General features: G+C 43.2%; 2 protein-coding genes across 2 annotated transcripts in view; both read left to right on the forward strand.

Moving 5' to 3' along the window:
• The window catches only part of LOC112069627 (doublesex- and mab-3-related transcription factor A1), a 1,950-nt gene extending 289 nt beyond the window's left edge, over positions 1-1,661 (forward strand). The window contains exons 1-2 of the mRNA XM_024136981.2: positions 1-284; positions 684-1,661. The exon at positions 1-284 is cut by the window's left edge and continues 289 nt beyond it. Coding sequence (XP_023992749.1) covers positions 1-284; positions 684-1,510 — 1,111 coding nt within the window. The 3' untranslated portion in view covers positions 1,511-1,661. The remainder of the gene's footprint in view (positions 285-683) is intronic.
• A 2,291-nt stretch (positions 1,662-3,952) lies between these two features.
• LOC112069628 (glucosidase 2 subunit beta) overlaps positions 3,953-17,508 on the forward strand; it is a 76,692-nt gene continuing 63,136 nt past the window's right edge. Inside the window, exons 1-6 of the mRNA XM_024136982.2 lie at positions 3,953-4,159; positions 4,903-5,019; positions 8,262-8,357; positions 9,903-9,960; positions 11,991-12,108; positions 13,892-14,033. Of these exons, the coding sequence (XP_023992750.2) occupies positions 4,057-4,159; positions 4,903-5,019; positions 8,262-8,357; positions 9,903-9,960; positions 11,991-12,108; positions 13,892-14,033 (634 nt within the window). The 5' untranslated portion in view covers positions 3,953-4,056. The remainder of the gene's footprint in view (positions 4,160-4,902; positions 5,020-8,261; positions 8,358-9,902; positions 9,961-11,990; positions 12,109-13,891; positions 14,034-17,508) is intronic.

Raw genomic sequence — 17,508 nt, forward strand, 5'->3', positions numbered from 1 at the left:
GGTGTCCGCTCTGAAAGGCCACAAGCGCTTCTGTCGTTGGAGAGACTGCGTGTGCGCAAAGTGCACCCTGATAGCGGAGAGGCAGCGGGTGATGGCTGCACAGGTGGCACTCAGGAGACAACAGGCGCAGGAGGAGAGCGAGGCCCGGGAGCTCCAGTTCATGTACACCGGCTCCGGGGCGGGGGAGACCGGACTGACCATGGCATCTGGGGTACAGCGATCTGGAAACACCGTGCCAAGTATATCTAGTTATGATGTTTTTGGAACTGAGGACCAAAAAGACGGTGAGTTAGTCCAACGTTACCTGTTGGTATTGAGAGTCGATTTGAAAACAATGTTTTTGGTCAATTTGATTCATTTGGTTAGTATGGCCGTTTGATGCTTAATTTGACTTAGCCTACATTGAGATAGGCCTTTTACAGTGGAAAAGTCCCACCTGCAATTATTGTTCAAACTGTTTAAAAGAAAATGCTTGAATTTATAGTCTTAACTTCTTAAGGTATTTCATACGTGCAAATCGACTTAGATTAACCAATTATTTGTGGAATGATATCTGACCAATGAGGCGTTTTACGCAGCGTTTAAATCAGAAACCTATAGAAAATGCATACAGTTTGAAAAATTWGACATAACGTCCTATCACATATATCTAATCTAATTCCTCTTATTATTTATATTTTCAGATGACAAACTGACCAAGTACAACCTAAACAACGGATTCATGGGCCGAACGTTCTACGCGCCTCACACCGCACCACTGTCCTCTCCATTGGGAAAGAACGATASCTCTCCTAATCAAGAGAAAAAACTGGCGGTCTTCGACAAGGAGAGTGGCAGTCAGTCGGCTGCTTTTGACCAGCTGTCAGACCACACAGAGAGCCCAAGGTCTCTGTCATCCTCGGACCTCGAGTCGGGCAGCGAGTCCGAGCGGCCCAAGGACTATCCTTCGCTTGAGATTACCGAGCCCGGTTGCGCGTCAAAGGACCGGGACCCCACCGAGGTCATGGTGAAGATATTCCCCCGTCACAAGCGGGGTACTTTGGAATCGGTGGTGAAAACTTGCAACGGGGACATCGTGAAGGCTATTGAACTAGTTCTAAGCTCCAAAGAGAATAAATGCAACTCGGATAGCGTCGGTCTATCTCTGTCTGTTCACTCAAATGAACCAAGGCCTAATTTTGGAATTCCAGGGGTAGCATTGGGGGCTCTGGGTACCAAGTCTGCTTTTTCCCCATTGCAAACCACGCCAACACCTGCCGGAGGCGAAAGTATGTACGGGCTGAGTCCTCGCTTTGGTATTAATCCTTTGCGTCTAGCCTACTCAACTGCAGGTGGTGGCATACCTAATTTCATGTCACCGTATGTGACGTCCGGACTGATGCCAGTTTTCCCATTTCGCCCGCCGTTGGACTATTCTTTCCCGGGCATGATGCGAGACCTCTCCTATCTCCAGAGTAAAGACTCCCTATGTAACACCGGCATATACTCTCGTATAAATCATGAGAAATAATTTAGGTTCAAGCAACATAACACACATAGATAAAATGCCAAAAAAACAAAACAGTTCGACTATTTATCAAACTGCTATGTAACTTCTTTTACAGGTTGTCTGATTGAAAGTACTATTGGGGAGGTGATTATGCAAATAATGTTATCACATATGTCTTAAAAAAAATTCACAGTGTCTTACAATTCCAATATATTTTTTGAAACTGTACATTTTGTAAAGTTTGTGTCTTAATAAATAAAACACATCAAATGAAAGGTTTGTTGTATACTTTGTTGTATATTCATGTGAAATATCAGCAGACCTGCTGAGGCTTCGAATTATATGAAGTTCTTTCACGGTTGTATATTCCAGTTATATTTTGCAATCAAGCATAATTAAAATATCCCAACATTTGACATATTCTATGCATAAAAAACGAATGAATTCTGAAACTAATCAAAGTTGGACACAGAACCTGGTGCTCTCCACATCGTGTTCCGGAACCTGATGCTCTCCACATCGTGTTCCGGAACCTGATGCTCTCCACATCGTGTTCCGGAACCTGATGCTCTCCACAGCTGTTCCGGGAACCTGATGCTCTCCATATCGAGTTCCGGAACCTGATGCTCTCCACATCGTGTTCCGGAACCTGATGCTCTCCCATATCGGTTCCGGAACCTGATGCTCTCCACATCGTGTTCCGGAACCTGATGCTCTCCACATCGTGTTCCGGAACCTGATGCTCTCCACATCGAGTTCCGGAACCTGATGCTTTCCACATCGTGTTCCGGAACCTGATGCTCTCCACATCGAGTTCCGAACCTGATGCTTCCACACGTGTTCCGGAACCTGATGCTCTCCACATCGAGTTCCGAACCTGATGCTCTCCACATCGTGTTCCGGAACCTGATGCTCTCCACATCGAGTTCCGGAACCTGATGCCTCTCCACATCGTGTTCCGGAACCTGATGCTCTCCACATCGAGTTCCGGAACCTGATGCTCTCCACATCGAGTTCCGGAACCTGATGCTCTCCACATCGTGTTCCGGAACTGATGCTCTCACATCGAGTTCCGGAACCTGATGCTCTCCACATCGTGTTCCGGAACCTGATGCTCTCCATATCGAGTTCCGGAACCTGATGCTCTCCACGTCGAGTTCCTGCAGCTTGTAGCAAGTGTAATTGTCATTATACTACCTTCAATGGCAAATTATAACATAACAACACAATAACATACATTCATATCAATAATTCACTATTTAATGGATCCCCATTAGTTCCTGCCAAGGCAGCAGCTACTCTTCCTGGGGTTTTATTAAGGATCCCCATTAGTTCCTGCCTAGGCAGCAGCTACTCTTCCTGGGGTCCAGCAAAAATTAAGGCAGTAATATATATTTTACAACAGATTTCACAAAGCATTAAGTGTGTGCCCTCAAGCCACTACTCTAATACAACCCACGATCCAGGTGTGTGTACAGTGTGAATGCTGTGTGTTTGTATGTGTGTTTCTACCTGTGTGTGTGTGACTCTTCACAGTCCTCACTGTTTTTTTCAATCTGATTTGACTGCTTGCGTGAATTACTTGATGTGGAAAAGAGTTCCATGAAGCCATGGCTCTATGTATACAGAACAAAAATATAAACGTAACACATTTAACTTTCAAAGATATTACTGAATTACAGTTCATTTAAGGAAATAATAGATAGATAGATAGATATAGATAGATAGATAGATAGATATATATATAGATAGATAGATAGATAGATAGATAGATAGATAGATGGATAGACTGTAGAGTATTTAGAGTATTTACCTCTGGTGTACTGGATGGAATGTAATAGTTATATAACTCCTCATTGTTCCGTGACTAACATCATCATATTTTTTTATAATTTAGTTTTAAGAGCTTAAAATTAATTGTCATATGCTTTTTTTGTGAGACAGTCAGAGATTTAACACAAATAGCTATCAGCCAGTCTCCACAAAGCAGATCAACAGTCAATGGATAATGTCAAGTTCATTTGGGGCGGCAGTGTAGCCTAGTGGTTAGAGTGTTGGACTAGACTGTCAGTTACTATGATTAACATAGTTACTGAAAGGTTGCTAGTTCAAATCCCCGAGCTGACAAGGTACAAATCTGTCATTCTGCCCCTGATCAGGCAGTTAACCCACTGTTCCTAGGCCGTCATTGAAAATAAGAATTTGTTCATAACTTACTTGTTAAATAAAAGTAAAATTTGAATAATAATTTGTCAATTATACAGTCAATTGATTAGATAGCCTATCAGTCAATGTATAACAGACTGTCAACAAATTTTATTACGTTTATATTGCTTGATTATAAACATATTTTGTCTGTGTTAAATATATTAATGCTACTTTTAAAATATTCAAATTTTACAGTTGGGCTTTTATTTTGAAACGTAGACGGTAAAATCCATGCACATGTCACGTCACATGACCATGTTTCAGGAAGCGCTGATAGTTCACTGGAAAATGTTAAACTAGCTAGCTAGTATTTAAGTGTAAAGAGCATTTGAACTGCTTTGCAGTCTGTAAAGAGAGTAATGTTCACAAACTGTTCCCTCGGACATTGTCATATTATCATTGCTGTGGTTCTTTGGTCCATTTGTGTAGACTCGAGGAAAATCAGAGGAATTTCTTTATCGTGTAAGTCTTTCCCGAAGTAAACAAATATGCTGTTGCAAGATTAGCTACATAGCCTGGATTAGCTAGTAAACAAAGCAGCCTCTTAGCATATCTTTACAATACTAGCATGTTTTACCAAACTAGGCCTACTGAACTAGTTGAACTAGCTAACGATAGCTATCTAATTAGTTTGACAATATTACAACATTTGAATTATCCTTTGCTTTCTCCAAGTGTTGTGACTGTCAACAAATCAAATCACATTTTATTGGTCACATACACATTTAGCAGATGTTATTGCAGGTGAAGCGAAATGCACCTGTCATTGAATCACACATTCAGCCTGGCTATAGGCTACTGTAACATGTAGTAATGTGTTGAATGCTTTTAGAATAGAGTAGAATACAACTTTATTTTTTATTTGCATGGACATTGTGTCAGCCCTGGGCTATTTGAACCGGCAACCCGCTCGTTATGTGGCCCATCTCTCTAACCTACCGCCGACTCCAAAATGAGCTGTAAAGTCAATACCATATGAGACTGTAAACAAATGATGATTAAGAGTGTGGAATGAGAGAGGGAGGTCTGATTAACATAAAGTGGCAGAAGGGGTAGCCATTTTGATTCCCCACCATTGGGGAGACATGGGTGGTAGGTAAGCAGATGTGTTAACCACTAGACAAACCAAGTTTGTAAGTCAAGAATGTCAACACACACATGACGTTTGCTTTGATTTTTCCCCCTTGCTCTCTCCCTTTTAACAGATAAGAGGTTTTATAGAGAAAGAAAATCCTTCCTGTGTATCGATGGGTCCAAAATGATCCCTTTTGACCAGGTGAATGACGACTACTGCGACTGTGTGGATGGGTCAGATGAACCAGGTAAAGAGGCTCGAGGTACAGGTTGCCCCTAACCTCAAACAGAAGATCCGGGCCTGTATTCATAAAGGGTCTCAGAGTAGAAGTGCTAGTCTAGGATCAGGTCCCATCTTTCCATGTAATCTTAATCCATTATGACAATAACATGCTAAACTGATCCTAGATCAGTCCTACTCTGAGACACTTTATGAATACGGGCCCAGATCAGGCAAGTCCTAACTTTAACCATTAGGAGGATAATGATTTTTCTGATCCTGGACCAACAGTTAAGGGCAACTTTGATCAACTCCTGCAAAGAGGGGTTACAGCTGTAGACAGGTGTCATTGTGCGGACATAGGCTATACTTCACATTGTCATGATGATGATGAGTAGAATAACTTTTGTACACCTGAAGTCACCTTTCAGATCACAGGTGCAGTATATAGATGAAGCAAAAACTGAAGTGAACTGGTAGAATGACTCCGTCACATAGATCATCTTCAAGACGTTCTGTAGGCATGTAGCCAAATCGCTGTATTGTAGGACATGTAAGGTAAGTGGGTGATTGATTGCTGGCCGGTTATACAATCTAATCAAATAATCAAAAGTTTGGTACAATCAATGACTTTCAGATATTTCAATGGGTTGACTTTATAATGTAATTGAAGTCCTTGTTTAGAGGTGGTAAGTTACCCATGGTAAGTAGGTGGTTAAACCATGATTTACCTGGCTGGTATAGTGATAGAGAAGGGTCTAAGTGTGTGTATACGTCAGGTATACATGAGCAGGGAGCACAAAGCGTGTAGGGAGACAAGCAGTGCTCTTACACTGACTAGATAACAGCTCTACTGATTCTTGACAATCCCTGGTTTTGATTTAGTTTATATTAATGTATAAATAATATCATATATTCACACTTGCTGAGATTTCAAGTTCTCGTGAGTTTCTTTGAACTCAAGGAACTAGGTTGCAAGCGAAAATAAAATCAGGGGTGTCAAACTAATCTTTTTTGTTGCCCCGGGGGCTGCATTCGATCATTGATAGACAACCTTTTTCAGGTCTTGCCATAGATTTTCAAGCTGATTTAAGTCAAAACTGTAACTCTGCCACTCAAGGACATTCGCTGTCTTCTTGCTAAGCAAGTCCAGTGTAGATTTGGCCTTGTGTTTTAGATTGTTGTCCTGCTGAAAGGTGAATTCGTCTCCCAGTCTCTGTTGGAAAGCAGACTGAACCAGGTTTTCCTCTAGGATTTTACCTGTGCTTAGCTCCATTACATTTATATTTTATCCTGGAAAACTCCTCAGTCCTTAATGACTACAAGCATACCCATAACATGATGCAGCCAGCACTATGCTTGAACATATGGAGATTGGTACTCATCACTGTGTTGTATTGGATTTGCCCCAAACATAACACTTTGTATTCAGGACAAAAAGTGAATTGCTTTGCCACATGTTTTCATATTTACTTTAAAGCCTTGTTACAAACCAGATGGCATGTTTGGAATAACATTTTTAATCTGTACAGGTTAGTATTTGTGGAAGTAACTACAATGTTGTTGACCCATCTCCAGTTTTTCTCCTATCACACAGCACATTAAACTGTTTTAAAGTCACCATTGGCCTCATGTGAAACCCTGGCAGCTTTCCTTTCTTTCGCGCAACTAAGTTAAGAAGGAACGCCTGTATCATTTGTAGTGACTGGTGGTATTGATACACCAATCCACGTGTAATGTAGTAACGTTTCGCCCATAATCAAAGGATATCTTCAATGTATGCTTTTTTTAGATTTTTACCCATCTACCAATGGTGCCCTTCCTTTGTAAGGCAGTTGGAAAACATTGCTGGCCTTTGTTGGGTTTGAATCTGTGTTTTTTAAATCACTTCTCGACTGAGGGACCTTACAAGATAATTGTATGTTGGGTACAGAGATGAGGTAGTATATTCAAAAAATCATGTTAAACACTATTATTGCACACAAGAAATCCATGCAACTTATTATGGACTGTATTGCCAAATTTTTTACTCCTGACAACTTATTTAGGGCTTGCCAATAACCAAAGCGGGCTTGAATACTTTATGGTGGACTCAAAGACATCTCAGCTTTTTGAATTTGTATATATATATTTTTTCGGAAAAAACTTAATCCACATTGAACCATTAATGGGGTATTGTGTTTAAGGCAAGTGACTAACATATGTATTTAATCCATTTTAAATTCAGGCTGTAACACAACACAAAATGTGGGAGGAAAAGGTTCAAGAGAAGGGTGTTGAATACTTCGAAGGCCCTGTGATTTTAGGGTTTATTATCGATCCTGACAGGTCAACAAGATGTGAATGTATGTTTGTATCATTTTTTTGTCATTTAAGGAATATTCCGTTTGTTTTCCGCCCCACCCCCCCCCCTTTATTTTTCAACTCGGTCCGTCGCTGGCCAGATTGGACCCGGTCCGTATGTTTGCCACCTCTGTACTAAATGAATCTACTGGCACAATGAAGGAATATATTGTTAGAGTGGGTGATGAGGAATAGAGTGAATCTTTAGGCCAGACATATTTTTTATTAAATGTTTAACGAATTTCATTTTTGGAAAAGTGCGAAACTATTATTATTATTATTTATTTTTTTAAGATTAAAAAGTAGACTCTCTTGTTGAAACATTATAGCAACCTCAGTTCACCTAGCGACCTAATCAGGAGATTCTTGGGGAGGCTAAAAGAGGCATAGCTCCACCATAATCGAGAGGATTATCGCTTTATCGGAACTGTAGGACATTATTTAAAACATTTTTTTGCCTAATTGTTAAATTGTTTAAGTACAACTTTTCACTTCTTCAGATTTGTATACCTTAAAAAAAACTAAAAACATACAATTAAATCTGTATCACCTTATTATAATGTAATTAAAAAGTAGGCTTGGAAGTTTGTTGTTAATGAACACATTAAGTGCGACTCATCTAACCATCTGCCCCTGCAAATTTGGTCTGGTCCCAGAAATTAAACATCCATGTGATTATTTGCTGGACACTGCCACCCTAAGAGTGATTGTGGAAGTGCATGTATTTTCCTTCACAACCCATTCAAGTTTTAATGTCAAATGCACAAGTTTAGTGAAATGCCTTTCTTGCAAGCTTCATATGAAATATAAAATCAGATAAACTGGTTCAACATGAATTATTATTCCATTGTAAATCTGCTTACAATGATTACCTTAGTAATGAAATGCAGTCATCACAGACTAACCTTTGAACTTTGCCCTCTTTAGGCACTGCAGCCTGTCCTAATGGCCGATTCTACTGCACCAACCTCGGCTACCGCTCTCACTACATACCATCTTCACGTGTCAATGATGGCATCTGCGGTAAAGTTTTCCCTATTGTGCATGGCTAGAAAATTGTAGTGTACTGTACTGTAATATACTGAACTGTAATGTACTGTACAGTAATGTACTGTAATATACTGTACTGTACTGTAATGTAATGCACTGTACTCTACTGTAATGTACTGTACTGTACTGCACTGTACTGTAATGTACTGTTCTGCACTGTAATGTACTGTAATGTAATGTACTGTACTCTACTGTAATGTACTCTACTGTAATGTACTGTATTATCCTCAACCAGATTAGACTATATGCATGTTGAATCCATTTGTTACAGCTTTACTACCTTTATTAAGCCAGTCATGCTCTTGTGTAAATGTTGATTAGGTAGTTCAAAGACCAAGGCTTAGTTATTTACAATAATCCTTTGATCKGTCACATTGATGCTACGGAACGGCTTCATATTGCTCTGCATTATGATTCCCACACTGTTGTTTAAACTAGACTACAAACGTCAGCTGTGACTACAGTGGGAGTGAGCTCCACTCCAGTAGGAAGAACACTGTCTCAGTGATGTCCCACTGGTTGGCTCTTCTCTTTGAGAACACATTTTTGAATGCTGTCAAAAGATTGACATCTTGGAAGTTGTTATACCCACTGCCATTCCCTTTAGTTGAGGAAACAAACTGAGATAAAGAGGCAAAACAGTAAACAAGACCCACCTCTTCTCCCCCTCTCCCTTCTCCCCCTCTTCACCTTGAACAGCATTCTGTCTTCATCCTCAAGCCCCCCCCCCTCCTCCTCTACGTCTCCCCCTCTACCTTGTCTCCTTGAACAGTATTCTGTCTTCATTCTCAAGACCCACCCCTCCCCTCTCCCTTGAACAGCATTCTGTCTTCATCCTCAAGTCTCTCTCTCCTCTCTCTCCCATGGCGTGTGAAGCCTGCTGCTGTAAATCCTTTAATTAGATCATTTTTGTCCCTCTTGTCTCTGAGCGCTGCAATGCTTTAAAAAAAAAAAAAATGTTTCCCGTTCTCGCTGCCCCCTCCCCGTCACAGGCGTTCCTGGCTGTTTGTGAAGGCACGCGGGAGCGGCAGGCAATGGAGAAAAAGAAGGAACTAAGGGAGGGAGTGGTTAGTGTCTGACTCCGGGCAGCGTTTTACCTTCTCATCCTCCCGCCTTGAATGGAGCCACTTAGAGTTGGTCGTTTGTCCTCTCGGCTCGGCGAGAGCTTTTAACCGRGTCGGGCTCTGGCGCTCTAGCTACTGCTCAACCAATGGGATACCAGCGTAATTGAGGAATTTCCAACTGTGACCGCTCTCGTGGCCTCTGGTCGCTCCCTGGCAAGTCTCGGAATGAAATCCSACCTAGCTAAGAAGTAGTTATTTTGTCAGGTGCTGAACATGGTTGTAGGCATCAGCAGATTGGGATTTTTAAAAGGCTGCATTTCAACGATCAATAAGAACGCACAAGAGAAGTTTCAGAGGTCAATATGGCACTCTTGTCTTTGTTGAGATCTCTTGTTCTTGTGTACCTCATTGATTTGCCTGGTGTGTAAATCCTTTTTACCGTTCTTCCCTCCAGACTGCTGTGATGCTTCAGATGAGTACAGGAGTCAAACGCCTTGCCAAAACACATGCAGGTCAGTTGGACTGGGAGTCCGTACTTCTAAAATCATACACCTTTAGTCCAGGGGGGGACACCTGCTTGTTTTCTTTTCAACTGGCTCTTTATCTGATAGCTCAGAGTACACACCCCTGGTTTCCCCAGGCTAGCTCAGAGTACACACCCCTGGTTCCCCAGGTCTAGCTCAGAGTACACACCCCTGGTTCCCCAGGTCTAGCTCAGAGTACACACCCCTGGTTGCCCAGGCCTAGCTCAGAGTACACACCCCTGGTTGCCCAGGCCTAGCTCAGAGTACCACCCCCTGGTTGCCAGGCCTAGCTCAGAAGTACACACCCCTGGTTGCCCAGGCCTAGCTCAGGAGTAACACCCCTGGTTGCCCAGGCCTAGCTCAGAGTAACCACCCTGGTTGCCCAGGCCTAGCTCAGAGTACACACCCTGGTTCCCAGGCCTAGCTCAGAGTACACACCCCTGGGTTCCCAGCCTAGCTCAGAGTACACACCCCTGGTTGCCCAGGCCTAGCTCAGAGTACACACCCTGGTTGCCCAGGCCAGCTCAGAGTACACAACCCCTGGTTGCCCAGGCCTAGCCTCAGAACACACCCCTGGTTGCCCAGGCCTAGCTCAGAGTACACCACCCCTGGTTCCCAGCCTAGCTCAGAGTAACACCCCTGGTTCCAGGCCTAGCTCAGAGTACACACCCCTGGTTCCCCAGGCCTAGCTCAGATACACACCCCTGGTCCGCCAGGCCTAGCTAAGAGTACACACCCTGGTTCCCAGGCCTAGCTCAGAGTACACACCCCTGGTCCCCAGGCCTAGCTAGAGTACACACCCCTGGTTCCCCAGGCCTAGCTCAGAGTAACACCCCTGGTTCCCAGGCCTAGCCCTAAATCAGTTGCTGTGGTGACTGGGATCATTTGGAGCTGGAATGTGTTCCCATTGGCATGCCATCCGACACCACAATTGTGCACCTGTTTGAAATTGATATGATATGCGTTTCAGAAAGGATGTTTTGATACGAATAGCTTAATAAATGTTCCTGTTGTCCTAACCGTTCCGTAGACATATGTGCGGGATCAGAGCCTGTTGGGCCTACGTGACAGTGATAACCAGTGGACCTTCTTATACTGAATGTTAGCACCAGGGGGCGTGTTAGCACCAGGGGGCGTGTTAGCACCAGGGGGCGTGTTAGCACCAGGGGGCGTGTTAGCACCAGGGGGCGTGTTAGCACCAGGGGGCGTGTTGTCACTGTGCTCGAAGACTGAGAGCTTTATTGACATCATACGATTCCTTTAGCGACTCTCCCTCAACGTGAATACGTCATGGATGACAAGAGTTCAATATAGGCAGATACAGAGGCACCACCTCATTGGCTTCTCATTTTGCCGTCTTATTGTGCTTTTTAACCAAATAGAACTAGAACGGATAATAACAACAGCAGCCTCTCAGTTAAATTGAGACGTTGTGGATATTTTCCTCTGGATAATTGGTTCTTTCCAAATGTCTAAACAACACTTSGGATTTGGTGTCAAAACAACGAAGGGCTTTAATTCCACTTAAATAATACATTTTTTTCCCCTTTCAAGCATTTCTTAAATATATTTCGACGTGTGCGTACATTTTTGCAGAAGCATATTATTTATCTAGACCTCAATTAGTAAAACACCCCTAATTGCATTGATGTTCATTGCCACGGCTAGCACGCGGGTACACCTTTGGCAAACACAAGCACCAATATAGGTTTAATTGAATTTATTTATGCCATATGCCTCAAAACTACAAAACAAACAAYAATATTATACCTCATTTTTGACCTRACAAACTCCTTCCCTCTACTATATCTCGGGCAAAAGAGATATCTGCTCTTCCACAGAATCCTCCTCTAGCCATCATGTATCCAGTTATTTTCCCATTTGGACTGGGTGAGTACACTGTGAACCCTCCAGAATTGGCCCGTGGCGTCACTGTTAGACGGGGATGGGAGGTGTCCATGGAGACAGCAGACGGGTGMGTTTTCTCAGTAATGACGGCCGCGTTTCCTTTCTTCCAGGAATCTGGGACAGAGGGAGCGAGCGGAGGTGGAGGGCCAGATGAGGGTCCTGGGTGAGGGGCTGAGGCTCAAGCAGCAGCTGATCGAGGAAGGCGTCCTCACCTGGCGGGAGAAACAGGTAGATAACAGTGGTAATATACACTGGCTCCCTGTCTGACTGTCCCCCAGGGAAATCAGTGTGTTCCTACCCTGCCCAATCCTCCATGTCTCCTAGACAAATAGTTGATACCTGAATACATGTTGCAACCATGCCGTGTGTTGCTATGGTTACTGTTTAAACTAGCACCTACCCTAATGTATGTACATGCCTAACTACTACCACAATATTATAACAGCTGCCATGTTTAGTACCACCACCACTACTACAGCCATCCATAATCACTCACCTCCACCATACTTAGCTGACTACGATGACACGGAATAGTCAGCCGACTACGAAGACACGGAATAGTCAGACGACTACGATGACACGGAATAGTCAGCCGACTACGATGACACGGAATAGTCAGCCGACTCAGTCGCAACACATCTGCGCACACAGACACCCTCCTCTGATTGCCAGCTGCTAGGCTTCTTATACCCAGGGCACGTTTTGTTGAATATTTCGGGTCAATGTTCTGTTTCTGTGTGTAGGTGATTGACAGATCCAGGCTTGTACAACCCCCCCTGCCCCCTACTGCAGTTTTTGATCCTGTGTTCTGAATGTGTCTCTGTTGATATGGCAGAGTGCTTTAGGGGCTAMTCCTAGGAACCTTACACAATGACCCCAAGGGAACCTGTCCCGAGGGGAAACTGTTAGAAGAACACCAGACCTTTTAGAGACATTACTGGAATAATGTATATCCTATTGGAATTGTGCACATATTTTTTCATGTTGAGTCAAACAGTTCCTTCCAGCGTACTGGATAAAGGATGTTTTGTATTATGTTTCTGTTTTGATTTACAAAAGATTGAGAACTAGAATAGATTGAATGACAATGCATGCAGTAAAAGAGAATGAAGAACATTCCAACTTTTTGTAAATCTGCCATCAAAGTTTGCCACCACATAATATAGTTTTTAATTCTTGTGTCGCTGATGGTAGCTAGTCATGCTAGCATGTTAGCACTTAGGCTAGTTGTTTAGGCTTTAAGTTGATAATGTAGTCTGGAGGCACTTGTTTACCCAGACAGTGCTATACATTGGAGCAGGTATACTCAGGCTAACTCAAAATGGACTCCATAAATCACTCTGGCTGCTGAATGTGGATAAGGAAGTAACATGCCCCAGAAAGCTAGTCAGCCCTATCGTAACCACAGCTCTAGAATTCATCATTGCATTATGAGAAACTCTCAGAGGGGATATTTGAAAGTAATATACACACACACACACACACACACACACACACACATTTTGTTCATTAATTGGACTATTACAGAGAGTGATGATAGTCTACGCTTCTCTGTCATTCAGTGTCATTTCGGTGCCACGGCAACACAGCCTGGCGCTAGTGATTTTAAATAGTCCATTGTGTAGGCCTCTCTGCTTTTACAGCAGAGCTGCTGCTGCTGTGAATACAGAAAGAGAGAAACATAACTGAATAGGAGGCTCCAATACTTGAGATTCATCATTAAATCCATTCAGGCCCCACTCTCTAAATGAATGAGATACAATTTAAGGAGTTGTACATTTGCACCCACTTCATCACGTCCATGACTTCTATACAACCCATTTTTACCCCCCCACTCTTTTCCTCTTTCATACAGCAAAACATACACAGAAAGGGGTTTCATGCTCGACCATAAAGCTTTGCCAAAGATATACCAGCTAACTTTTATTTGGTAAAGTAGTTATGTAATAAATGTGATGCGTTGTAATGTTGTGTTAGGTTGATGTCTCCCATTTTGGTTTAAACTCCGCAGGCCCAGCTTCGTGACCTGCAGCGGGTCTCTGACGACCTACAGGCACAACTGGACGATCTCAGGAAGGAGGAGGCAAGGAGGAAGGAGGAGGCAGACGCACTCAGAGAGCGGGAGATAGGGGCACGGGAAACGSCGGACAACAGTAAGTGTCATGACAACCGATTTGAGTAGTGACAGGGCTACACAGTCAGGGGTTGTTAGGCCAGCGCTGGGGTCAAGCTTCCATATAAGGTAATAGTATTCGTTTTGGCATTGAGTGTCGGGGATAAGGTTGTTGTTAGAGGAAGCAAGCGGCACGGTTCGGGTAACAGGGGTCGTGTTCCATTCTTTGATGGAAGTGAATTGACCCCAACTCTGCAGGGCCGCATTTAGGGTGACATATTGGAGGGTCACAGTTAGGGCGAGGTGCGTTTTTAAAAACGGGTGCTTTTCCGCATCATAGAAATATGTGTATCGGAATGCTGACTAACAGCATCGTTTTCATCCTTCCTGTACATCCCCTTGAAGTTGCAGGGACACGTTTACTCTGAGTCATAGGGAAAATTCCCTTACCACAGTGTGAGTAGGATTGCAAAGCTACCGGGTAATTTATCAAAGTTACCAGAATCTTCAGTAATTTTGGTAGAAAACAGAAAATCTATGGCGATCTAAATTGTCCAACTATTGACTTTTTTCAAAACTGTTTTGACGGCAAAACATTCACAACATTTACATATTTACATCGTAAAATAAATAAAAGTTTGTTAAAAAATATATATATATATATATATATAAAGGTTATGTCAATACTGAAACCCTCATATTAAACACCAGTGGTATTCACTAAGATAATGTTTTACCGCTTTCTCATTCTATTTGAATGATTTGATATATTTTACATGTGATAAGGCCACAAAGAAGAACAGAGATAYTTACAGACACCTATGATAATCTGAAAGACCCAAAAGGGCCACTAGATATCTTGGTGATTAGATTACATAAAATCTTTGAAAGATACCAACATTCTGGTAGTTTACTGGTKAAGTTTCCAGTAGGACATGCATTTAATACTGCTTTTCTGGGGCTGAGGCTAGTTGGGTTGGTTGGGGAAACTCATGGTTTACACTCCCTGTGCAGGGACTTCAAATCCATTACGTGGGGGGCAAAGCAAAGGTTTGGATATTTAAATTGGATCAGAATTGGGCCTCTGTGTAGTTTGCATAATTAATCGCCTGTGATTCAGTGGCAAAGTGGGTACAGAGAGCGGCAGCCAGGAAATCCCGAATGAATTAGTCACTCACTTTATCAAACATTCACATTATACACCCCCCCTCCCCTCCCCTGTCAACCAATCTTAATGGAGACATCATTTAATAGGCCACCATTTTAGGCAGCCTGTGTGTTATTAGTAAGGCCTAAATGTTACTGTGGAATGATGTTGTACCTAGATCTTCCCCCTCTTCTTCTTTTCATTTACAACTGTCCTCCGTGTCCTCAAGCTTCAAGATTGATTTGCTGTCGAGGCCCATCTTGCCACCTCCGGGGGGGGAAAAAAAGTTTTGGATCGGGGCGGTGGAAAGGTCACTTGACTTTGGCGTCGCCGCCGAGCCCCCATCCATCAGCCTCCTGCGGTGCCGGCTGACCTTACCCAGGGGCACGTTTTAATGACACGTTAATGACACGCGTGTGTGCGCCGCTCGGCCGTGTTTTCCGGGGGCACACGGTCTCCCTTTCTGCATCCTTTTCCATCACATGGGCGTTACACCCATTCATTTTTACTTCCCACGCTAATGACTGCTTTGTTWCGGGGGGGGGGTGTAGCATGTAGCTGTGTATGTTCTGCAGACTCATGGCCATTTCTGTGTGTGGAACTGTATATGTGTATTTCGGGAATCAGTAGGTATGGTGAGGTTTTCGTCGTCGATCCGAAAGGCAAAGTGGACCTAGCCGACCAGCCAGTACCACAATGCGTGACATTAAATATTGATTCATTCAGGACTCGCGTTGTTACACAATAAATTAACAGCACTTTATGAAACCCCCTGATGTTTCCTTAGCGTTAATAACCGTGTTTGGTGTAGTGAGCCGGTCAGGGAGCGGTCAGGGAGCCGGTCAGCAGCCGGTCAGGGAAGCCGGTCTGGGAGCCGGTCAGGGAGCCGGTCTGGGAAGCCCGCGTCTGGGAGCCCGTCAGGGAGCCGGTCAAGGGAGCCGGTTAGGGAGCCGGTCTGGGAGCCGGTCAGGGAGCCGGTCAAGGGAGCCGGTCAGGGAGCCCGGTCAGGGAGCCGGGTCTGGGAGCCGGTCAGGGAGCGGTCTGGGAGCCGGTTCGGAGCCGGGTCTGGGAGCCGGTCAGGGAGCCGGGTCTGGGAGCCGAGCGAACATGGACGTATAAATATTCAATCTGTAACTTTTTTTTTTAACCTTGATTGGATATAGGTTGCGGTCTGATTTTTCTCTAGGTCCTTCATTTCTCTGCTTGTGTTTGCTTAGTTCATTATACAGTATATGCCATTCATATACGTCTCTTCATGTTCCCTTGTTTGTAGAGGAAAGCAGTCTGCTACATATACCTTTATCCCTTCATAATATGGTATACCTTTATCCCTTCATAATATGGTATACCTTTATCCCTTCATAATATGGTATACCTTTATCCCTTCATAATATGGTATCCTTTTAATTCCCCTTTCATAATATGGTTATACCTTTATCCCTTCATAATATGGTATACCTTTATCCCTTCATAATATGGTATACCTTTATCCCTTCATAATATGGTATACCTTTTGTTTGTTTGCGGGTTCGTTTTCTGCGTGTAGATTTGATCACTGGTGTATAGTACTTAAGTCGTTTTTTGGGGTATCTGTACTTTACTATTCTCTGACTACTTTTACTTCACTACATTCCTAAAGAAAATAATGTGCCTTTTACTCTATACATTTTTCCTGACACCCAAAAGTACTCATTACATTTTGAATGATTAGCAGGACAGGAAAATGGTCCAATTCACGCACTTATCAAAAGAACATCCCTGGTCATCCCTACTGCCTCTGATCTGGTGGACTCACTAACCAGAGAACATCCCTGGTCATTCCTACTGCCTCTGATCGGGTGGACTCACTAAACAGAGAGCATCCCTGGTCATCCCTACTGCCTCTGATCTGTTGGACTCATTAAACAGAGAACATCTCTGGTCATCCCTACTGCCTCTGATCTGGAGGACTCACTATACACACACATGCTTCGTTTGTAAATGATGTCTGAGTGTTGGAGCGAACCCCAGGCCATCCGTAATTAAGAACATGGTGCTGTCTAGTTTGCTTAATATAAGGAATTTGTAATGATTTTTTTTGCCAATTCCATTTACTTTTGATACATACGTATATTTCAAACCAAATACTTTTAGACTTTTACTCAAGTAGGATTTTACTGGGTGACTTGCACTTTTACTTGAGTCATTTTCTATTAAGGTATCTTTACTCTTACTCAAGTATGACAATTGAGTACTTTTTCCACCACTGTAGGTTTGTGTGAATGCCCTCTGTATGTTGTACAATGCATCATTAGTGTGTGTGTGCGTGCGTGCGTGTGTGTGTGTGTGTGTGTGGCGTGAGGTACAGGGTCTTGGAGTCAACTCTATG

The sequence above is a fragment of the Salvelinus sp. IW2-2015 genome, unplaced genomic scaffold, assembly GCF_002910315.2.
Source record: "Salvelinus sp. IW2-2015 unplaced genomic scaffold, ASM291031v2 Un_scaffold1060, whole genome shotgun sequence".
In the NCBI taxonomy this organism is placed as follows: domain Eukaryota; kingdom Metazoa; phylum Chordata; class Actinopteri; order Salmoniformes; family Salmonidae; genus Salvelinus; species Salvelinus sp. IW2-2015.